At 47.9% G+C, this 24,060-nt stretch overlaps 1 protein-coding gene across 3 annotated transcripts in view; it reads left to right on the top strand.

Annotated features, from left to right (window-relative positions):
* Positions 1 to 24,060, top strand: part of dapk2b (death-associated protein kinase 2b) — a 171,514-nt gene that overhangs the window by 11,075 nt on the left and 136,379 nt on the right. For all 3 annotated transcript variants that reach the window (XM_072492960.1, XM_072492958.1, XM_072492957.1), the window contains exon 2: positions 11,273 to 11,408. In XM_072492960.1, the coding sequence (XP_072349061.1) occupies positions 11,332 to 11,408 (77 nt within the window). In that variant the 5' untranslated portion in view covers positions 11,273 to 11,331. The remainder of the gene's footprint in view (positions 1 to 11,272; positions 11,409 to 24,060) is intronic.

The following is a 24,060-nucleotide window of genomic DNA, read 5'->3' as shown; positions in this document are numbered from 1 at the left end:
TGCTTGTAATTAATTTTGGGGATCTGAATGCGGTTGGTTAGGTCAGCATTTATTGCCCATCCCTAATTGCCTTTGAGAAGGTGGCGGTGAGCTGCCTTCTTGAACCTCTGCGCTCCCTGTGATGTAGGCACACCCACTGTGTTATTCGGCAGAGTGTTCCAGAATTTTGGCTCGGTGACAGTGAAGGAACAGCGATATAGTCAGGATGGTGTGTACACGCATAGTGTTATTAAGGAGGACGTTCAGGGTCATGGCACAGTGACCGCAGGAGTACTATGCAATTCTGGTCACCACATTATCGGAAGGATGTGATTGTACTGGCGAGGGTGCAGAGGCGATTCACCAGGATGTTGCCTGGGATGGAACATTTAAGTGATGAAGAGAGGTTGGATAGGCTTGGGTTGTTTTCACTGGAACAGTAAAGATTGAAGGGCGACCTGATCGAGGTGGACAAGATTGAGGGGCCTGGACAGGGTGGATAGGGAGAAGCTGTTCCCCTTTAGTTGAAGGGTCGGCTACGAGTTCCAAGGTCAGGGGCAGGAGATTTAAGGGAGATTTGAGGAAAAACGTTTTTACCCAGAGGGTGGAGACGGTCTGGGACGCACTGCCTGGGAGGGTGGCAGAGGCGGGTTGCCTCACATCCTTTAAAAAGGTACCTGGATGAGCACTTGACACGTCATAACATTCAAGGCAAGGCCCTAGTGCTGGCCAATGGGATTAGGCAGGCAGGTCAGGTGTTTTTCATGCGTCGGTGCAAAGTCGATGGGCTGAAGGGCCTCTTCTCCACCGTATTATTCTGTGATTCTGATTCTGTGCCAGTGAAGGTACGGCGATTATAATCAGGATGGCGGCGAGTAAGAGGGAAAGTGGTGGCTTTCCCATGTGTCTGCTTCCCTGAAGCTTTCACTTTTAGCCCGGGAGTATTGCTCCATAACACAAAGGAGAATTGTTTCCTCACCCGATGGTGAAAGCCTTTGTGTCCAGAAATAATTGCCCCCTTTATTTTGATTACTGTCTGAAGCTTCTCCCAACACACAAGGAGCCTCTATGAAAACGGCAACAGTTGAAGAGAAAGTGGACTGTTGGAAAATAATGGTGCACCTCAAAGATGCCAATTATTTTGAAGCTCAGAAATTTGAGCCGTATTTATGAAAACGTCCCAAACTCTGCTTTAAGGTTCTGTTTTCAGTCTGCACGTATCCCGTCTACATCCAAAGTTATTAAAGTTCCACACGAACTTGAGAGAGACCTCTTAAGTATTGCCCATTTTGCGGTGAATGCATGCATAGATGCACACCTATTTTCTTTGTTTGAAATGCTTACAATTTAACGCAATAATTGAGGTGTTAATCTCGCTCGTGTTAGCAAATGTGCAACTTTATATTCCGTGCGACGTCACTTTTGTTGAAATGTCTGCTTTCAATCAAAATGTAAAATATTTGTTACTTTTTAAAAGATCGTTTTATAAAAAGGAGCACCTTCCCTGTGATTTTTCAACTTTTCCCCCTCTCGAGCATCGCTGCTCTTCACGTTGGGGCGGATTTTGGTGCTCTTGAACGACATTCGATGATGTACTCTTTCCCCCCCCCCCCCCCCCCCCCCCACCCCCCAACCCAGGCGGTGACCCCCTCCTCCTCCCCCAGGGCACTCAACATTCCTTCGCCCCAAAATCCTAACCAAGTCTTCCAAACCCCAGACCCAAATGTTTGACATAGCCGACTTCGAACCTTCAGATTAAACAGTTCAACATTGCTACTCTTGGGGCTCCTTTTTGAAGGTTGTTTTATTTTGTTGGATCGTGTTTTTGGATCATGTCAGTCAAGTGATTTGTTACAAATTTAACTTGCAGCATCGGGAAGAAATGGAAATATTTTTTCATGTCAGTCTGACACCATAACCATTCTAATGTAAAATGCTGAAAAGGCCGCTTTAACGATTGTCAATCAACTGCTTCGCTACACAAATGTTATTAAAACTACACCGGCTGGAATAGGTTGAAAAATCGCAAGTGTGTTTAGCTCAGTTGGCTGGACGGCTGGTTCGCGAGGCAGAGCGAGGCCAGCAAGCGCGGGTTCAATTCCCGTACCGGCAGAGGTTATTCATGAAGGCCCCGCCTTCTCAACCTTGCCCCTCGCCTGAGGTGTGGTGACCCTCAGGTTAAATCACCACCAGTCAGCTCTCCCCCCCCCCCCCCCCCCCCCCCCGCTCCCCCCAAAGTGGAAAGCAGCCTATGGCCATCTGGGACTATGGCCATCGGTTACTTTTTATTTTATTAATGTTCAAATTGGCCAGAAACTGAAGGAGAAAAAGAGAAATCCTCATAAATTCTGGATCCCACCCTTACTCTCCCATGGTCTTCATCAGGTTAAATATTCTGCGAATGGGGGCAACAATTGTAAATAATTGTGAACATGCTGAGGCAGTCTGTGGCCATTGATGGTCTAATGACATCGATATGTGCAGGAAGGTCTTTATCGCTCCATCAATTTGTATTTCCAAAAATCATTTATAAGGCAACCATAATATTTATGAAGCATCCCTTATAATCACTGAAATCTGCTGTCAGCAGGATTTTATGTTCAGTATTTGTGTCTGATGTTTGGCCTGAATATTATTCCCCACCATCGTCAACCCAACTGTCTCCATCCCTACTTTCGATCGACACCAAGCAGTGAATTTGTCCGTTTATGTTGAATTCAGTGATTTTTAGTTTTTTTTAAAGGGCATTTGTTGCTTGTCCCGAAGTGTCCTTGGAAAGGTGGTGAAGGGCTATTTACTTGAACCGCTGCAGCCTCGGGAGGGGGACCTTGCAGGTGGTGGTGTTCCCACACATCTGCTGCCCTTGTCCTCCAGGCGGTAGAGTACCCAATTTTTTTTTTTCCAATTAAGGGGCAATTTAGTGTGGCCAATCCACCTAACCTGCACATCTTTGGGTTGTGGGGGTGAAACCCACGCAGACACAGGGGGAATGTGCAAACTCCACACGGACAGTGACCCAGGGCCGGGATTCTAACCCTGGCCCTCAGCGCCGCAGTCCCAGTGCTAACCACTGCGCCATGTGCCGCCCAGGGACTGAGATTATTGGCCTTCAGTATTCAAAGCCGATAGCCCTGTACGACACCAACCATTGGAGAGTTTCTACACGATCCCTACGGATTTGAGTGATCCTTGGTGCCAGGCCGGACTAAGTCGAATACTATCTTAATGCCAAGGGCTGTCACTCTCTCCTCATCTCCTGGGTTCCGGGTCAGTTCCAGGTTTGGAGGCTGATGGTCCTCGCAGAATCTTAAACTGTACGGTGGAACAGTTTTCTAATGATTAAAAATATGTTAAACAAAGAATTTTAATTCGCTCTGTAAATCTTCAGAGATCTCTCGTATTGCTTCTCATACCTGGCAAGTTGAGGGCTGATGTTTTACACACACAGGCAGCAGTAACTTTAGATGACAAAATGGTGGATGAGACTTTCCTTTAACCCCCTCCCCACCAACACTGGGGGCAGAACGTTGACACGGAAACTGGAGGAATTCTCTCCCCTTCTCCCGGTAGGTTAACTTGCTCAGATCCGAGAGTGGGACTGGAACCTATCGACTCGGACAGGAGATTATCGGCTGAGTGAGCAATCCAGTGAGTGGGCAACCTGGGCCAGTGAGTGGGCAACCTGGGCCAGTGAGTGGGCAACCTGGGCCAGTGAGTGGGCAACCTGGGCCAGTGAGTGGGCCACATGAGTGACCCTCCTGCATCTCAGTGGGCTGCAAGATTGAAATGGGGCTTGTTCGCTAACCATGACCCCATGAATAAGATTAAATACATTTAATACACGGCAAATATTTCATAACGAGTTATAGAAAATGATGAATCACATATTAATGTACTTATCATCAACTTTAAATGATAAAAACAAAATAAATCTTTACCCTTTGGATGCAGAGGGAGCGCCCGGCTCTCACAGTCAATGTTGTGAGCAATCAGCACGCTCCTCGCTTCACTCGCCCTCGCTTCACGTAGCCAAGCCGTGGGAGGTGGCGGGGTTGGGCGGGGGGGGGGAGCAGGTTGCAAAGAAAATAGCTTTGACACACTGATCATCCAAGACATAATTGAGTGGTGGGCCAGACTCTACGGGGCTGAATGGCCTCCCGTGTGAGAGCACATTGATCACTTGATCCAGTTGTGGATTTAGCATTCAGATGGCTGTCTAATTTTAATCCCTTTTTAAAAAAAAAATTAAACTGAACTAAATATTCTCCAGCCGTCACATTAGACTCTTGCAAAGTATTGAAAAATACTTTCCTGCGAGTGGAAAATGAAGATTAATTGCAAAGAGTCAGTTTCTGTTTATTAAACCACAAAAATCCAATAATGCAGAGCAAGTAATTTGCAAGGACGTTCTACTTGGGAAGCATTTTCTCTCCGAGCAGAATTGATTAGTGTTTTTTTTCCAGCGTAGGACTTTGATTATGGATGAGGTTTGCTCACTTTATGTTCTTTCATGGTCAGTTGTTGTCTCAATGATAACTTGGATGAATCAGCCTGTCAGGTAATAATTCAAAGCTGTTTCCAAAAACATCTATTTGAAAGTGGTTAAAATCCTTAAATTGTCCAGTGCTCTAAATTGAGAACACAGAGTCAGAAAGCATACAGGATATGGAAAGTCAGGGTTTAATGTTAACAAGTCAAATTAGACATAGAATTTACAGTGCAGCAGGAGGCCATTCGGCCCATCGAGTCTGCACCAGCCCTTGGAAAGAGCCCCCCCGCTTAAGCCCACACCTCCATCCCATACCCGCAACCCAGCCCAGCCCCTTTAGACAGGCCAATTTATCACGGCCAACCCACCTAACCTGAACATCTTTGGACTGTGGGAGGAAACCGGAGCACCCGGAGGAAACCCACGCAGACACGGGGAGAACGTGCAGACTCCGCACAGACGGCGACCCAAGCCAGGAATCGAACCTGGGACCATGGAGCTGTGAAGCAACTGTGCTAACCACTGTGCTACCGTGCCGCCCAAATTGTCAAGTTAATTTATGTCGAACTCTGATATATTTATAAAAAAATAGTTTTAGAAAAACAATATAGCAGCAGATGACTAGAGGGCAGCTAATGTGATTCCTATATTTAAAAAAAGAAGTTCGAACAAGTCCAAGGGACCCATCCCTTTTTAAAAAAAATATATTTTATTTAAGTTTTCAAACACAATTTTTTCCCTTACAAATATAAAAAAAATACAAGTAACATGATAACTACAATATAACGTTGTGTAACTAACATGGTAAACTAATCAAATAACACGAAGTAATACCCCCCGGCCCCCCCCGTCCCCGTCCCCTCTCTCCCTCCAAAAACCCAAACAATTTACCCCCCCCCCCCCCCGGTTGCTGCTGCTGGTCATCTATCTTCCCTCTAACGTTCCGCTAGGTAGTCGAGGAACGGTTGCCACCGCCTGGTGAACCCTTGAGCCGATCCTCTCAGCGCAAACTTCATCTGCTCCAGTTTTATGAACCCCGCCATATCGTTTATCCAGGCCTCCAGTCCGGGGGGTTTCGCTTCCTTCCACATGAGTAAAATCCTACGCCGGGCTACTAGGGACGCAAAGGCCACGACATCGGCCTCTTTCGCCTCCTGCACTCCCGGCTCATCCGCAACTCCAAATAAAGCTAACCCCCAGCCTGGTTTGACCCGGACCTTCACCACCTTCGAGATCACTCCCGTCACTCCCCTCCAATACCCCTCCAGTGCTGGACACAACCAAAACATATGTGTGTGGTTTGCCGGGCTTCCCCCGCACCTCCCACACTTGTCCTCCACTCCGAAGAACCTGCTCAACCTTGCTCCCGTTATGTGTGCTCTATGCAGCACCTTAAATTGGATCAGGCTAAGCCTGGCGCACGAGGAAGAGGAATTTACCCTGCTTAGGGCATCAGCCCACAAACCCTCCTCAATCTCTTCCCCGAGCTCTTCTTCCCATTTTCCCTTCAGTTCGCCCACCAACTCCTCCCCCTCCTCTCTCATCTCCCGGTATATCTCTGACACTTTGCCCTCCCCGACCCACACCCCCGAAAGCACTCTATCCTGGATCCCTTGTGTCGGGAGCAGCGTAAATTCCCTCACCTGTTGTCTTGTGAACGCCCTCACCTGCATATACCTAAAGAAATTTCCCCGGGGCAGCTTATACTTTTCCTCAAGCGCTCCCAAGCTCGCAAACGTCCCGTCAATAAATAAATCTCCCACTCTCCTGATTCCTACCTGGTGCCAGCTCTGGAATCCCCCATCCAGCCTCCCTGGGGCAAACCTATGGTTGTTCCTGATCGGGGACCCCACCGAGGCTCCCAGCACACCCCTCTTGTCGCCTCCATTGCCCCCAGATACTTAATGTTGCCGCCACCACTGGGTTCATGGTAAATTTTTTGGTGAGAGCGGTAGTGGCGCCGTCACCAGCGCTTTTAAACTCGTCCCTTTACAGGACTTCATCTCCAATCTTTTCCACGCCGCTCCCTCTCCCTCTATCATCCATTTATGAATCATCGCCACATTGGCGGCCCAGTAGTAGTCGCCCAAATTCGGCAATGCCAGTCCCCCTCTGTCTCTACTACGTTGTAGGAACCCCCTCCTTACCCTCGGGACCTTCCCTGCCCACACGAAGCTCGTGATGCTCCTATCTATTTTTTGAAAAAAGGCCTTAGTGATCAGTATAGGGAGACATTGGAACACAAATAGGAACCTCGGGAGGACCATCATCTTAATTGCCTGCACTCTGCCCGCCAGTGACAGCGGCTGCATGTCCCACCTTTTGAAATCCTCTTCCATTTGTTCCACCAGTCGTGTCAGATTAAGTCTGTGTAAGGTTCCCCAGCTCCTGGCTATCTGAATCCCAGGTATCGAAAGTTTCTTTCCACACTCCTTAGCGGTAGGCCATCTATCCCTCTACTCTGGTCCCCAGGGTGTATCACAAAAAGCTCACTCTTTCCCATGGTAAGCCTATAATCCCGAGAAATCTCCAAACTCCCTCAATATCTGCATGACCTCTGTCATCCCCCCCCACTGGGTCCGTCACATACAGCAGTAGGTCATCCGCGTAGAGTGACACTCGGTGTTCCTCTCCCCCTCTAATCACCCCTCTCCATTTTCTGGAGTCTCTCAGCGCTATGGCCAGTGGTTCAATTGCCAACGCGAACAGTAATGGGGACAACGGGCATCCCTGTCTTGTTCCCCTGTATAGTCGAAAATACTCCGACCTTTGCCGACCTGTGACCACACTTGCCGTTGGGGCCCCATAGAGGAGTTTAACCCAGCTGACAAACCCGTCCCCGAACCCGAACCTCCTCAGCACCTCCCATAGATACTCCCACTCCACCCTATCAAATGGCTTCTCAGCATCCATTGCCGCCACTATCTCTGCCTCCCCCTCTACTGGGGGCATCATTATCACCCCTAATAGCCGTCGCACGTTGACATTTAGTTGTCTCCCCTTTACGAACCCTGTCTGGTCTTCGTGCACCACCCCCGGGACACAATCCTCTATCCTCGTTGCCAGCACCTTTGCTAGCAACTTGGCGTCCACATTTAGCAGTGAGATAGGCCTATAGGACCCGCACTGCAGCAGATCTTTATCCCGCTTCAAGATTAGCGATATCGTCGCCTCCGACATTGTCGGGGGTAGGGTCCCCCCTTCTCTGGCCTCATTAAAAGTCCTCACCAACAGCAGGGCCAACAAGTCCACATATTTTCTATAAAATTCCACCGGGAACCCACCTGGTCCCGGGGCCTTCCCTGCCTGCATGTTCCCCAGCCCCTTGGTAACCTCGTCCACCCCAATTGGCGCCCCCAGGCCTTCCACCTCCTGCTCCTCCACCCTCGGGAACCTTAATTGGTCCCAAAACTGCCGCATCTCCTCTTTTCCCTCCGGGGGTTGGGACCTATAAAGTCTCTCGTAAAAGGTCTTAAACACCTCATTTATCTTCCCTGCTCTCCGCACCGTAGCTCCCTTTTCATCCCTAATTCCCCCTATCTCCCTCGCCGCTGTCCTCTTTCGCAGCTGATGGGCCAACAGGCGACTCGCCTTTTCCCCATATTCATATCTCATCCCCTGTGCCTTCCTCCACTGTGCCTCCGCCCTCCTTGTGTTCAACAGGTCGAACTCCGTCAGGAGTCGTCGCCTCTCCCTGTATAGTCCTTCCTCCGGGGCCTCCGCGTATTCTTTATCTACCCTCAAAATCTCCCGCAGTAGTCTCTCCCTTTCCTTGGCCTCTATTTTCCCCTTGTGGGCCCTGATGGAGATCAGCTCACCTCTGACCACCGCCTTTAGTGCTTCCCATACCACTCCCACTCGGACCTCCCCATCGTCATTGGCCACCAGGTATCTTTCGATACATCCCCGCACCCTTCCGCAGACTCCCTCATCCGCCAGTAATCCCACATCCAGTCGCCAGAGTGAACGCTGCTCCCTCTCCTCTCCTAGTTCCAGGTCCACCCAGTGTGGGGCATGATCTGAAACAGCTATGGCTGAATACTCAGTTTCTTCCACCCTCGAGATCAGTGACCTTCCCAAAACACAAAAATCTATCCGGGAATACACCTTGTGAACATGGGAGAAGAAGGGGAACTCTTTGGCCTTCGGCCTAACAAATCGCCACGGATCCACTCCCCCCATTTGGTCCATAAACCCCCTAAGCACCTTGGCCGCTGCCGGCCTTCTTCTGGTCCTAGATCTAGATCTATCTAACCCTGGGTCCAACACGGTGTTGAAGTCCCCCCCCCCCCCCCCCCCCCCCCCCCCCCCCCCCCGTTATCAGGTTTCCTACCTCCAGGTCCGGGATACGTCCCAGCATCCGCTTCATAAATCCCGCATCATCCCAATTCGGGACATGTACGTTAACCAACACGACCTCCATTCCCTCCAATCTGCCACTCGCCATCACATACCTGCCTCCGCTATCTGCTACAATGTTCCTAGCTTCGAATGACACCCGTTTCCCCACCAGTATGGCCACCCCTCTGTTCTTTGCATCCAACCCTGAATGGAACACCTGTCCCACCCATCCTTTCCTTAACCTAAATTGGTCCGCCACCTTCAGGTGCGTCTCCTGAAGCATAGCCACGTCTGCCCTCAGTCCTTTCAAGTGCGCGAACACTCGGGCCCTTTTAATCGGCCCATTTAGGCCTCTCACGTTCCACGTGATCAGCCGAACTGGGGGGCTACCTGCCCCCTTCCCGTGTCGACTAGCCATCACCCTCTCTAGGCCGGTCCCACGTCCCGGTTCCGCGCACCCACCCGTTCCCCAGGCGGCGCATTCCAGCCCCGACCACCCTTTCTTTTACCAGTTCCTCTTCGATCTCTGCAGCAGCAACCCAGTTATCCCCCCCCCACCGCTAGATCCCCATCTAGCATGATTGCTCCCCCCATATTGCTTCCGAAAGTCAGCTGACTTCAACTGACCCCGGCTTCTCCCGCTCTCTCCTTGACCCCCCCGTGTGGGGAACTCCCATCTACCTTGCGCCTATCTTCCCGCCATCATCTTTCTGGCGCGAGAACAAGAACAGTAAGCCCCGTGTTCTCTATAGTTGTCCCGCCCCTTGTGGCGCAGCTCCCTCTGCCGCTTCCACTTCCAAGGGGCCCGAGGGGGCCTCAGCTCCCATTAGCGAGCGTAGCATCGTGCTCACGTAAGCCCCGCCGTCCGCTCCTTCCACTCCCTCGGGGAGACCCAGGATCCGAAGGTTCTTTCTCCGTGATCTGTTTTCTAGGACTTCAATCCTTTCAATGCACTTTTTGTGGAGTGCCTCGTGCGTCTGCGTTTTGACCGCCAGGCCCAGGATCTCGTCTTCGTTGTCCGTCACCTTCTGCTCCACCACGCGGAGCTCCATCTCCTGGGTCTTTTGTGCCTCCTTAAGCCCCTCAATTGCCTGTAGCATCGGGGCCAGCACCTCCTTCTTAAGCAGCTCCACACACGGACTCAAAAATTCGTCCTGGTCCGGCCCCCATGTCGCCTGGGCTCTCTCCGCCGCCACCTTGCTCCTTTTTTCTTCTGTCCCTGTCCTCGAGGATTCTTCGCGATCTGGCCGCCGCCGCCGATATTTTTCTTTTTCGTTGGGGGGGGGGGACTCCCTGTTGCCTCACCCCACACCGGGTTTCGTCCCGAAAAAATTCCCCGTTGGGGCTCTTAAAAGAGCCCGAAGGTCCGTTCGAGCTGGAGCCGCCGAAACGTGCGGCTTAGCTGGTCATCGCCGCAACCGGAAGTCAAGGGGACCCATCCCTAATTGCCCCTGAACTTAGTGGCTTTTCCAGGCCAGGAGGGCAGCATTTAAGAGTCAACCACATAGCAGTGGGCCTGGAGTCACACGCAGCGCAACCCCGCCATTGGGATTCCCGGCAGCACGGGGGGGGGGGGCTTCAATGGGAAATCCCGTTGACAAGCAGCGCAAGTGGAGAATCCCCCCCCCCCCCACCCCCCTGCCAGTGAACGGCATATCAGCTAGAGACGCGCGGCTAGTGGACTTGGAGCTGGGTCCCCTGGGGGCCATATTCAGGGTGTCCGACCTGCCAGAGTTGAAGGCTGGAGGAGGGGCAGATGTTTTAGCCTTGGCCTCGCTGATCGCTCGCAGGCGGGTTCTGTTGGGTGTTGGGGTGGAGGTCAGCCTTTCCACCCTGTGCCTCTGCGTGGCTGGGGGCTGAAATGGAGTCCCTGCATTTGGAGAAAGTGAAATCTGCAGCAAGAGGGGCGAATGAGGGGTTCCACGAGAGGTGGGGTTTGTTTATTCTGCATTTTGGAGAGGTAGTTACGGTCAACTGTTGGGTGGGGGTGGGGGTTAGTGGGTGGAGATTTTGTACTGCGTTGTAATGTTCTTCAAATGTTAAACATTTGAATAAACTGTGCATTACGGTGGCAGAGTGGTTAGCCCTGCTGCCTCACGGCGCCGAGGTCCCAGGTTCGAATCCCGGCCCCGGGTCACTGTCCGTGTGGAGTTTGCACATTCTCCCCGTGTTTGCTTGGGTCACAACCCCACAACACAAAAAGATGTGCAGGGTAGGTGGATTGGCCACGCTCAATTGCCCCTTAATTGGAAATAAAATTGGGTACTCTAAATTTTTTTTTAAAATGTTGAACAAAAATGCTTTATACAAAAAAAAAGGGGCTGGGGGGTCCGGAGAATTCAACCCCCTAATTTACATTTTACTTCCAGGGTTAAATTTTAAAAAAGGATTAATTGTGGGCAAACTAAAATTTGAATGATTTGCTATAACGTTTTCTAAAAAAAAATTTTCTCTATTTCACAGGAGCTTAATGGTTTGTGAATTTCTTCCTTGAATTACATGGTTTGTGGAATCACCTGTCAATGAGGACATCTGGTATGGCTAACTTCAAGCAGCAGAAGGTGGAGGAATTTTATGAAATTGGAGAAGAATTGGGAAGGTAGGAAATGTGATATTGTACGATTGTCTGACTAAGCTGTGTGTTGAGGCATGTAATATGGGAATTCATTCTGAAGATTAATCTATATTAGCCCTCATCCTATGTGATCTGCAGTGTATAAACTATGCTCAATATTTTTGACCGGGTCAACAATTTTTAACCCCATTCGTTTTGCCGCTCCCCATCTTTAACAATATTTCCTTTGCTCGTTTGGAGACCATCTCCACGGAGGGAACACAACGCCTCTCCCACCTTGTTGGTCCTGAGCCTCTCCAACACTGCTCTCCATTCGCTTATTAAAAAATGGTATGCTGTAGAGGGTTAAGCATAGAATTTACAGTGCGGAAGGAGACCATTTGGCCCATCGAGTCTGCACTTCTCCCTCTGAAAGAGCACCCTACCTAGGCTCACTCCCCAACCCTATCACCGTAACCCCACCTAATATGGACATCTTTGGACACGGAGGGGCAATTTAGCGTGGCCAATCCACCTAATTTGCACATCTTTGGACTGGGAGGAGACCGGAGCACCCGGAGGAAACCCGCGCAGACACGGGGAGAACATGCAAACAACGCACAGACAGTCACCCAAGGCCAGAATTGAACCGGGGTCCTTGGCACTGTGAGGCAGCAGTGCTAGCCACTGTGCCACCCAGGCTAATTTAAGCAGTTAGTTTTTAGATAATACTTCATTGTTACTGTGCCGTTTTTGAATTGACATTTCACTTTACTATACAGCGGAATTAGATTTTATATCATCTTCAATTGGAAAGCACTTTTTAAAAAGAAAATCTATTTTGTGTTGCAGTCAAACAAATTTATTTTTTATTCTTTGATTTAGCCATTGCTGGCAGGTTCCTGCCTATTCCTAGTTGTCCTTGAGAAGCTAGTGGCCCTTAAGATCAGAACTGGGGAGCTACTATCCCTTGAAGCGCACCATCTCATTGTTAAAGAGCACATTTTGTAGCGTCAGTATTGACACAGCTCGAGGGCGCTGGCATAGTGTGATGAGGTCGGAATTGTTTGTGAACCCAAACTGTGTTGTAACATCATTCCTGCTACGATATGGCTAAGACATCTCGAGTCTCCTCTGACACCCATCAACTGTCCGTTCTGTGTCTATCTACTTTTCTTTCCTTGTAAGATTTCGCTTCTTGCTGTTTTCCCCCTGCTTTATTCGCCTCCCCACCGGTTTCTGATAACTATTCAATTCTCTGACTGGAATAATCTGTTGCACAGATGCGACGGAAATGCAATTGAGAATAGAGGATTGTATCCAATGGAGCCTGGACAAATAGATACCGCCTCCCTCCGCCATCACGTTTCAAAACATTTGGCAAGGGAGAGCAATTCATTGTAGATCCTATCACTGACAATACATATGGTATTCGGGAGCAATTGTATAATTGGTTACCTGGTTTGAAGGCTTATTTGAGCTGATTTCAGCAATAGGACCAACTTTAGTTTTGGCCCACCCGGAAGAACTATGTTATTTATTTATTCTTTTATTTAGCTCGGTGAGTCAATTGAGAACCAATTCTCATTTACAACACCAACCTGACCGAGAGGCTATCGCCGCAGCAACAGAAATGATACAACAGTACAATTTATTTAAACACGAAAAACAATAAGATGCACGTTAGCAGAACCTTAACCCTTCGGCCAAAGGCGTGCACGGTAATAAAGTTAGTTGGCGTCCGCTTTAGTTGTACCCCATTCCGGTCACTGGGGGCCGCACTCGGAAGTGGATTCTGACCAAAGGCTGCGCTCACTCTTGTATAGAGTGACCAATTTGGTCAAGTCACATGGCCTCAGATTACAAGAACAGACAATGAACTTGAACAAACTTTTCAATGGTGATGCCTCCAATTGTACCACTTTGACAAGTGTCTTCAACAAGGTTTTTTTGCCTCCATGGCATGTTTCTGGCCTACATTAAAATTCTAATAGGACTAGACAGGGTAGGTGCAGGAAAAATGTCCCCGATGGTGGGTGTGTCCAGAACCAGCGATCACAGTCTGAGGATTCAGGGTAAACCATTTCGGACAGAGATGAGACATTTCTTCACCCAAAGAGTGGTGAGCCTGTGGAATTAATTACCACAGGCGGCTGCATATAGCACTTGGGGAGAATGGGTGTGATGAATGATATCTGTATACACATGTACCTTTAATGCGTAGGCCCCTTTAAGACCGGGTTTGGAACCCTGGGGGACTCCGCCTCTGGCTCCGCCCCCAGAGAACTGTATATAAGGTTATGTTCAGTGTGCAGTGAGCACACTTCTCGGCAGCTGTCTGGTTCTCTGGTAATTAAAGCCTTTGAAGTATCAATCTTCTCTCCTGAGTTGTAATTGAGGGTATCTCAATGGGATCAAAGGCTACGGGGAGAAAGCAGGATTGGGCTATTGAGTTGATGATCAGCCATGATCATGCTAAATGGCGGAACAGGCTCGAAGGACCAAAAGGCGGCATCCTCCTATCTTCTACGTATCTATGTACATTAAGCGCAGAGTCTTAACACCCAGAGGCTCTCTTGCTGCTACCCTAGGCTAATTTTGCAGCATTAATAAGTTACAAACACCTCCCCCTGCGTTTGTACTTTAAAGATCCAGTACTGGGTTCCTATCTACGTTTTGAACCCTTTTATGGTGTCTATCTGTAAGAACTCCTTTTTTTTTTTTTGTTGTTGTAAAAAAAAACCTTGACTGCTTCACGAGAATCATTGCATTTCTCCAAATCCAAATCTGTACTTGGTTGGGAGGCATCATCATAAGTCCTAAGGGCTCTCTGGTGAGTACCGTTTCCGCGCAGCACTTCATCTCACTCCGCCTTCAGAGTGAACATGTTTCGTTTCCTTCAGCCAATTCTTTTTAATCCCGTTTTTTTTTTTTTCCCCTTCTGTTTTTAAACCTCTGATTACAATTGCTTGAAGCATCGCAGCCGGGGATCTTTGTCAAAGGAGACCACATCGTAAGGTTTCTTTCTCCGTTCACTTTTGATGTTGCGTCCTCCCCAAGAAGTCAGACAAGATCAGACCTGCTCTGCTCCCCAGGCTGTTATTTTGTCAAGAGTATTCTTGTGCAAGTATTGATCAGATTTGCCCCCCTTACTTTCAGGAACTACAACTTCTGTATTTTGTTGTGTGTGCAAAGCTGTGAGATTCCAGAGTAGAAAATATTGGCGGAGAGAAATAATTGCAAGATTTCTAATAAAGCTCAAGCCTAGGGAAGTGTATCTGAAGAGTGTTAAGTTCGATGTTAAATTGGCGGAGGACAGGAAATGGACAGTAATTATCCGCCTGCATTTACACTACAACAGTCTCATTCATGTGCACCTTTCAGCAACTTTCCATCCAGTACGATCTTCCAATTTTGTTTTATCGCCCAAAATCTACCAATATCATTTTTTTCATAGAACCCCTACAGCGCAGAAGGAGGCCATTCGGCCCGTCGAGTCTGCACCGACCCTCTGAAAGAGCACCCCAGTCAGGCCCACTCCCCCGCCCTATCCCCGTAACCCCATCTAGCCTTTGGACATGAAGGACAATTTATCAGGGCAGAAGGATTGAACTATACACTGCAGGAGGAGGCCGTTCGGCCCATCAACTCTGCACTAACCCCCTGAAAGAACACCCTGCACTAACCCCCTGAAAGAACACCCTATCTAGGCTCACTCCCCTGCTTTGTCCCCTTACCCCACCTAACCTGCACATTCCTGGATGCTAAGGGGCAACTTATCATGGCCAATCCACCTAACCTGCACATCTTTGGACAGTGGGAGGAAACCGGGGCACCCGGAGGAAACCCACGTAGACACTGGGAGAGCGTGCAGACTCCGCACTGACGGCCACCCAAGGAATCGAACCTGGGTCCCTGGCTCTGTGAGGCAGCAGTGCTAACCATTGTGCCACCCATTTTTGGATTGTAGTGAAGAAGCTATGATAAATTTAAGGAAAGCAATGTTCGCAGATTTGGGCATTGGTGAAATTCTGTGTCATTAAGACCCAGAATCTGGGGAGGGGAGGCAAGAAGGATCAGCAGACGGGCTCACGTTTAATTATCCCTGATGCCAGTGTGGTGATCTTTTTTTTAAAAATCTAATGGGGAAAGACTTGGCCCATGACATGAACCACTTTAGCCCCTTATTACTGCCCTGTCGATCCTTGCAAAGTGTCTGCCATCAGCTTTGAAGAATCTGTGCAGTGGACAGGTGGCCAGCCAGCAGCTGTGAGCTTCTATCTTGTTTCAAGGTCGTTGGAATGAGCCATCGTTCAATTCAAAATGTTCATATTTAACATGCATTGACTTTTAATAGGAGAACTTTAAAGTTGTGCTTTCCTATTTTATTATCTGTACAAGACTCATTTATCGATCAGAAAAATACCAAATTAATCCCAGGAAAAATTTGGGCTAAATCTGCCCGTCGTGGACAAGTTAAACAGCAATAAGAAAATACAACGCATTGCAAATTAAAAGATAACGAGCAGGATTCTCTGTTCCCCGCCTTGTTGGCCAAAAACTGGATCGGCGCCGGGTGGCAGACCCGTCCCCAGTTCTCTTTTCCCCCCCCCCCCCCCCCCCCGTCAGCCCTAGCGGGCTTCCCACCCCACATCGGCAGGCACATACAAACAGGGGAGGTGGTGGCGTAGTGGTACTGTCACTGGACTAGTAAGCCAGAGGCTCCGAGTCATGCTCTGGGGACCCGGGTTCGAATCCCGCCACTGCGGATGGTGACATTTGAGTTCAATTAAAAATCTGGAATTAAAAGTCTAATGATGACCATTGTCGATTGCCGTAAAAAACCATCTGGTTCACTCATGCCCTTTAGGGAAGGAAATCTGCCATCCTTGCCCGGTCTGGCTTACATGTGATTCCAGACCCGCAGCAATGTAGCAGCACCCTCGAGGGCAATTAGGGATGGACAGCCTGTGACGCCCCCGTCTCGTGAACGAATTTTAAAAAAGAAGCTGTTTGCATTGATTTGAAAGCAATTAACAGCCTGAAGTCTAAATCCGTAACTGCAGGGTAACTGGCATGTTCGGCGCTATGCATTGTCGAGCTGTGAGAGTCCCACCCTGATGCTCCTAGCGGCAGCAGGATACCATCCCGCCTCTCTGCTGCCTGGAGCACTCCTCCTCTCCACGGCAGGGCAACACGCCATCCATATATTAATTTGCTCGTCCTTGTGTACCAATGTTAATTCCGATAATTGTATGTTGGGGAAGATGAGTACCTTAAAATGGGTTCATTCCCAAGACAGCAAAGTAAAGTCACAGACTCTCCCAGACTGACCTCTTGCAATGATTCCCTAATCATTAGGTTAGGTGGATTGGTCATGCTAAATTGCCCTTGGGTTAGGTGGGGTTACGGGGAAAGGGTGGAGGTGTGGGCTTAAGTAGGGTGCTCTTTCCAAGAGCCAGTGCAGACTTGATGGGTGTTGTGTTGGGATGCTTCTCGAAACTCTCGTTTACCTCGACGCTGAAGTGTTGGTCAAGTTTGAGAAGGACCGTCTTGTACTTGGTCTTGTCCTCACCTTCCGTGAACACCAGGGAGTTGTAGACATGGATGGCGTGTTGCCCCGCCGTGGAGAGGAGGAGGGTGATTTTTCTGGTGTCCGAAGCGCTCTCCCTTTCGGTGGCTTCCAGGAAGAGCTGGAAGCGTTGTTTGAACAGCTTCCAATTGATGCCGAGATTTCCAGCGATTTGTAACGGCTGCGGCGTGCTGACGGTGTCCATGGCGCAGGATGGCGGATTCCTGAGGATTCGTAGGTAGGTCTCACAGTTACCGGGTTCCAATCCTGGTACTATGTCGTGTTGGGTGCTCTGCTACACAGACGGAACCAACACGGTTGCGGATGGTACAACTCAGTTTTATTACTAACATATATTTACAATGGTAAACTGGTTATTGTGGGTCGATCATAACCCTTGAATCTGTGCACCTATTCATAACACTACATTGGAGTGGCACTCAGCACACGGTGGATGTCCGAGTGGCTTGTTCTGAGCTCTGTGCCCTGAGCTGTCTCCTGCTGGAATGCCCGGGAAGTGTCGTGTTCCTCGTTTTATAGTGTGTATGCTCTTGCCTGTGATTGGTTGTGGTGTTGTGTGTGTATTGCTTGGTCCGTCGAACTGTCCTTCAGTGTGTATGTGTGTTTGCACCATGATGTTTACCTGAATATCATGACAGTGGGCTGAATGGCCCCCTTCTGCACTGTAAATTCTATGATTGTTCTCCCACTTGGGGGCCAACTGTGTTTAATAAGCAATTCAAAACACATATTCTATTGGACCACAATTTCAACATTTAACAACCTCGATAGTATATATCAGAGGACAGGTATATACCAGGGTCCCAGGTTCGATTCCCGACTGGGTCACTGTCTGTGCGAAGTCTGCACATCCTCCCCGTGTGTGCGTGGGCTTCCTTCGGGTGCTCCGGTTTCCTCTCACTGTCCAAAGACAGTGGGTTAGGTGGATTGGCTATGCTAAATTGCCCTCAATGTCCAAAATCATGTTAAGTGGGGGTTACGGGGATAGGGTAGATACGTGGGCTTCGGTAGGGTGCTCTTTGTAAGGGCAGGTGCAGACTCGATGGGCTGAATGGCCTCCTTCTGCACTGTAAATTCTATGATTCTATGACAATAAGGGTAAGAATACAGGTTCTAATCTGGACAGAGGTCGAAGATTTAAAATCATTGCCGGAAGATCCGGAGAAAGTAAGAGGACATGCTGGTGACATGTGAGTTGTCCGGGTCTGCAAGGCTAGACTTGATGGTGACGGAAGCTGATTCCACAAATACATTTTAAAAGGAAGTTGGAGAGGTTTTAAGATGAGGAACTTGCAGGTTTGCAGGCAACAAGCAGCGGTGTGTGACCAAACAGGACTGCCCCTTCAAAGAGCCAGGGCCGGGACAGAGGGCTGAATCTTTCATGCCGTGTGTTTCTGGGATTCTATGAAGTCTCTGTGTTAGAATGTTACTGCTGTACCCGACCGCTATTACATATTCACCAATATCATACAGAGCAAAGAACAATGGAGGTAAAAAAATTGTCTCTTGCCGTGCTAAGAGGGGATATCGAATTGACCCCCTGATGCTTAATATATTCGGGGCTGGTTTAGCACATTGGGCTAAACATACTAGTAGGGAGCATAATGAACAGCTGATGCAGAACACTGGGAAAATGAGCATGGCCTATTTCCAATCCCCACATGCCACATCCGTAATTTATAAAATAAATTCCTGTGTCCATATGGGCAATGGCCATTAAGAAAATTCTGCCATAATTGCACCCTTGCTCTAGTGAAAGGGCTGCCACTGGTGAGGGGTATAGTGACTATACAGTATGTACTGGTAAGAATCTGTACATGGGAATTTACCATGGTAATATTCAAATAAGGACAAAGTACATGACTTTTTAGATTGGGGACTGAATTACCCTGGGCCATTTATTTGGGGTGTTTAAGATGATTAAAGGATTTTAATTGAGATGTCTTCCGGACCAGGCCCTCACGGTTGCTAAGATACCAGCCGGAAACCCCAATATTATATTTAATTTGTACGGCTGCGAGGAAAGGATACTGAGTGATTGCAAACACAAATAGGGATATGGTATATTAAAACAAACTTTATTACTAACACCGGATTAAAATAACTTTAACATCCTACAAGAAAACCGCTTGTAATTACCCGGTAAACAATGTTAAACAATGCCCATGAAATACTAACTCCGAACTGCCATCTTTTATCTCCACTCAAGCAAAACCCACCTCGGGTAAAAAATCCACTTTTGAATACCGTTAGCTAACCCAGGAATACTTGCTGTAAATGTCTTGGATAAACCGCTTTGAGAGAGAGTGAGAGCGAGAGAGATCCTTCAGGAACCAGCTTGCAGATTCTTGCCTGTGTCAAACCACTGTTTAATTTCCCATCATTTGACAAAAACCTGCTTGTCTGTTCACATCTCCAATTTACACTGAACTGAAACTCAACACCTGACCGCTGCAGCCCTGGCTCCTCCCATTGACTGTATCATCTTGGTAAAGTTAAACACAATATCTCTGGTTACCTACACTCCAGTGAACCTTCACTATAGAAAGAAAATTCCATTAGCCCAACGTTTATGATGCTTTAATTATCCCTTCTGCAGCTACAAGGCTGTCTTTCAAACCAGAATTTAAAAATACATTAAAATCTTTAAAATTAGAGCTCACCCTTTCAGTGGTGATGTCTGGATGGACTTCTTCACACAAAGGGGACGAGAAATCTAGAACTCTCCCGCCCAAAAAAAGGCCATTGATGGTGGATGTGGTGGAATTGAAAATCGCAAAACGGAGATTGCCAGATTTTGGTTAGGCAAAGCTATTGGAGGTTACAGAATCCAGGAAGATTAATGGAATTAAGATACAGATTAGTAATAGTTTAATTGAATGGTGGAATAGGTTTGAGGAGCTGACTGGCCTTCTATTCTATGTTCATACTTAATTAGGGTTGACAATCTTTTTTGCTCCATTTATTTCTTTTTAAAAAAAATACTCAATTCATTTTTTCAATTAAGAGGCGATTTACCAAACCCGCGCATCTTTGGGTTGTGGGAGTGAGACCCACGCAGACCCGGACACAATGTTCTAACTCCACATGGACAGGGGGCTGGGATCGAACCCGGTCCTCGCCGCTGTGAAGCAGCAGTGCTAACCACTGCACCACCATGCCGCTGCTGCTCCACTTGCTTCTGCTAACTATTAAGAGGTTATTTTGCACCACTGATTGACCACTTGGGTAGTGGGCGGGAGGAACCCTCTGGTTCTGCACCCGAATGATCATTTTGTGAATCTGTCCATTATCATTTGCCATCGTGTCATGTGAGAGTACCTTTAAGAAATGGGTGTTTATAAATGGGTGTGCACATAAATTTCTGTAGTGAGTGTACCTTTAAGAAATGGGTGTTTACTACTGCAGTGATGTCAGAGAGTGGGTGGAGCTGGGCTGTTTGTCAGCTTTTTACTTTCGTTTTAGGCTGTTTGCTGCAGGATGTGTTTTAGTTTCGTTTTCAGAGCTGGGTAGCTGCAGTCACAGCCAGAAGGTGTATGAATCTCTCTCACTAATCTAAAGACTGTAAATCGATCCTGGTGATTTAAAACTAATAACAGTAGTGACTTTAACCTGATGTGCTTCTGGTAAAAGGTGCTTTAAGTCTTATGGATGTTAAAAGGAAAGTTTAAAGGATTACTTAGTGTTGTATTCTTTGGGGGTTGTATTTGAATTAATGGTTGATAAGATTTTCACTATGTTTTAAAAAGGTTAACTTGAGTTCATAGAATAAACATAGTTTTGCTTCAAAAAATACTTTTCCATTTCTGCTCTACCACACCTGTAGAGTGGGCCGTGTGCTCCTCATACCACAATCTAGTAAAGTTGTGGGTCAGGTGAACTCCATGATACACTTTGGGGTTCTCTAAGCCTTGGCCCATAACAATCTATTCAACCAGGGTAGGTGAAACGGACAGTCCTAACCTTGACTCACGCCACGTGTACACAGGTTTCCGGAAGGGGTCAGTCGCTCATTTCTTTGGGGGGGGGGGGGGATGGAAGCCCTGGTCGCCTTCCTCACCTGTAGCTAAGGATGCCGAGGCCAATCATTCCGGTGTTCCTGGACTGTGAGCAGACCCGGGATTGTAACTTGACGGGACTGGTCAGCAATGTCATCGTGTTATCCACCTGCATGACCAAGAAAGCAGGATGCTATTTCAAATCATGGTGCTTCCATGAGCTTTTGACTTTGAAACGCATCCCATGGTAAACTTGATTTAACGCTACCCCAATTAACCCTTAAGGCTGTGCACCACTGATGACATGAAAGACCCATTGAGGTTCTTCATACTCCCTCCATAAACATGCCTGTTCAAAATAGCTCGGAACAATTTAAGAAACGTTCTTCAACTTATAATAATAATCTTTTATTGTCACAAGTAAGAAGTTACTGTGAAAAGCCCCTAGTCGCCACATTCCGACGCCTGTTCGGGGAGGCTGGTACAGGAATTGAACCCGTGCTGCTGGCCTTGGGGCTTTTCACAGTATATTATTATTACTGTTCTGCATTACAAACCAGCTGTCTAGCCCACTGAGCTAAACCGGCCCTTGGAGAGGGATTGATTGTGCTAGAAGAAGAGAAATTTGCAAGGACCTTTTTAAAAAAAAATAAATAAATAAATAAACTTGCGACATGTTCTTCAAAATAAAATGTAAAATTCTGTTTCTTTTTCATGTTAAGGTTAAAATTGCCCTCAGCCAGACTGGGCTGCAAGCAGGATTTCCTGTTACACCACTAATCCTGAGTCTTGTTACAGCTTGTTCAGGTCTTGGGTTGTGGGTACTTTTCACGCCACTGCTGAATCCGACGGACACAAAACTAGCCACGCTAATGTCCATATTGCCACTGGCTGCAATTACAGCTACTCTCTTAATTCATGGTTAGTTTCCTTTGTCGGCCTTCTACCCTATCCACTGGTTCAGACTGAGAAATGATGCTCTTATAGAATAAATGTTACTTGATAAGCCTGCTGGTTACTACTATCCAATGCCCTGTATATACTTTGGGCAGATGTACAGTGTGCTCTATATCCCGATAGGTTTTCACATGTCTGTTCTCAGAACCAGGTGGTCATGTGGCACACTGGGCAGCCTCCCTGCCTCTGAACGTGTAGCCGTGGGTTCGTGTCCCACCGCAGACCTTGTGGCCAAGGAAGTTGCGTTCGTAATGAGGCCAAATGGGTTGAGTATCAACTTGTAAATCCTTCCAAGACACGCCAATGGTGGGATTTTCTGGTCCGCCATGTGATGGAAAGAAATTGGAACCGTTACCACCATTGCCCATAGGCCCAGGCTATGTAGAGAGATGTTCAGGACCAGCGGATATTGGGATAAATTCTCACCTTGCCATCCTGGAGATCAACCTGGCATTACAGGGCTAGCCAGTCTTTGTAGAAACGGCCCAATTGGTTGATTGAAATGAGACATTCAAGTAGATCTGACAATCTACTCCACTGTTACCGGGGGCGGGATTTTCTAGCCTTGCCACAGTGAGCCAGCCTAAAGCACATTGGCTGGCGGGACCAGACGACCCTGCCATGGGCGTCCTAACAGGTCAGGTGTTCTGACATCCTTCTGAGCTGGCATAGGAGGTGCTGGTTGATTTTATTTTTATTGGTGTATATAAAGTGACATTAAAAACCAACAAGACCACTTACCATAAAATGTCAATAATTTGGATCCGGATTGGAAGTATGGGTGACAAAACCTGCGGATGGAGCTAATGATGGAGAGGACTGTGCGAAGATACAGGAAGACCATAAACCATACTTGTAAAGTAAGCAGATAAATAGAAAATGAAATTCAGTCTAGCAAATCGCGAGATGGGCTCAATTTGATCGGAGCAATAAAGAGACCACTTATTCCTTGGAAGATTAAGAAAATAGCTGATGCAGAGGACCAAAAGGATCTGTAAGTACAGAGCTATCAACCGGTAGAAGCAGCAATCGAAGTTGCTGAGGTATAAGAGGAGCACGGAGGTTGGTTTTGAAGCCCCAGCGTTGTGGGAAGCTAACGTAGTCTTCGATGTTCACTTTGGAGAGAAATGCCTTTTCACATTCTAAAGGAAGGTGGAGGTATGATGACTGGTGCCTTTCAGTCGCACCTTGTTGCCAAGTTGGAACAGTTCGAAAACATCCATTTTGGGGCCCAGCTCCTCGTTCACGGGCTTTCCTTATCACCGTTGATGGGCTTAGGCACAACGCAGCAAACTGCAAGAACAAAAAGATTTCGGCTTGGGAAATTGTGCAGACCTTGGCGAGGGAATGCAGCAATTAACGTGTGGGCGAGGACAGCTTCAGGCTTTTAGTTAATGTCATGGAACAGCCCAACAATATCCTCGCGCGTGTGTGAAGGAATACCAGTTAGACGATGTACGGGAGGAAGTCCGTGGGCGTGAGACAGCGTCACATCAGTATTCATTGGCGTCAAAAGCGTAAAGTACAGTAAATAATTGGAAGGAGGAGAAAGCTACTGTTTGTGATATTGTCAATAGAAAATGTTCAGTCTGTTGTTCGTCTTGGCAGGTGAGCAGAAGGTTATAATCTACAAAGACCATGATGAAAGAAGAGATTACAGCCAGGTCACCAATTCCAAACTACAAGGACAGTACTGAGGATTGCCTCTGCATAACATCGGGGTTTATGGCTACTTTCAGTCGCACATGGATTCGCCAACCATGGTGGCACAGTGGTTAGCACTGTTGCTTCCCAGCGCCAGGGACCCGGGTTTGATTCCCGGCTTGGGTCACTTTCCGTGCGGCGTCTGCACGTTCTCCCCGTGCCTGAGTGGGTTTCCTCCGGGTGCTCCGGTTTCCTCCCACAAGTCCTGAAAGACGTGCTTGTTAGGTGAATTGCACATTCTGAATTCACTCTGTGTACCCGAACAGGCGCTGGAGTGTGGCGACTGGAGATTTGCACAGTAACTTCATTGCAGTGTTAATGTAAACCTACTTGTGACACTAATAAAGATTATTATTATTAAGATGGGATCTAATAATATTATTATTAGATCCCATCTTTAGTGGGTACCTCCCTGTTAAATGTTAGTGGGGCCCAAACATGGCTG

The sequence above is a fragment of the Scyliorhinus torazame genome, chromosome 30 (assembly GCF_047496885.1).
Source record: "Scyliorhinus torazame isolate Kashiwa2021f chromosome 30, sScyTor2.1, whole genome shotgun sequence".
NCBI classification, from domain to species: Eukaryota; Metazoa; Chordata; class Chondrichthyes; order Carcharhiniformes; family Scyliorhinidae; genus Scyliorhinus; species Scyliorhinus torazame.
The sequence above is the reverse complement of the archived record's forward strand: the minus strand, read 5'-3'. Positions and strand labels throughout refer to the sequence as shown.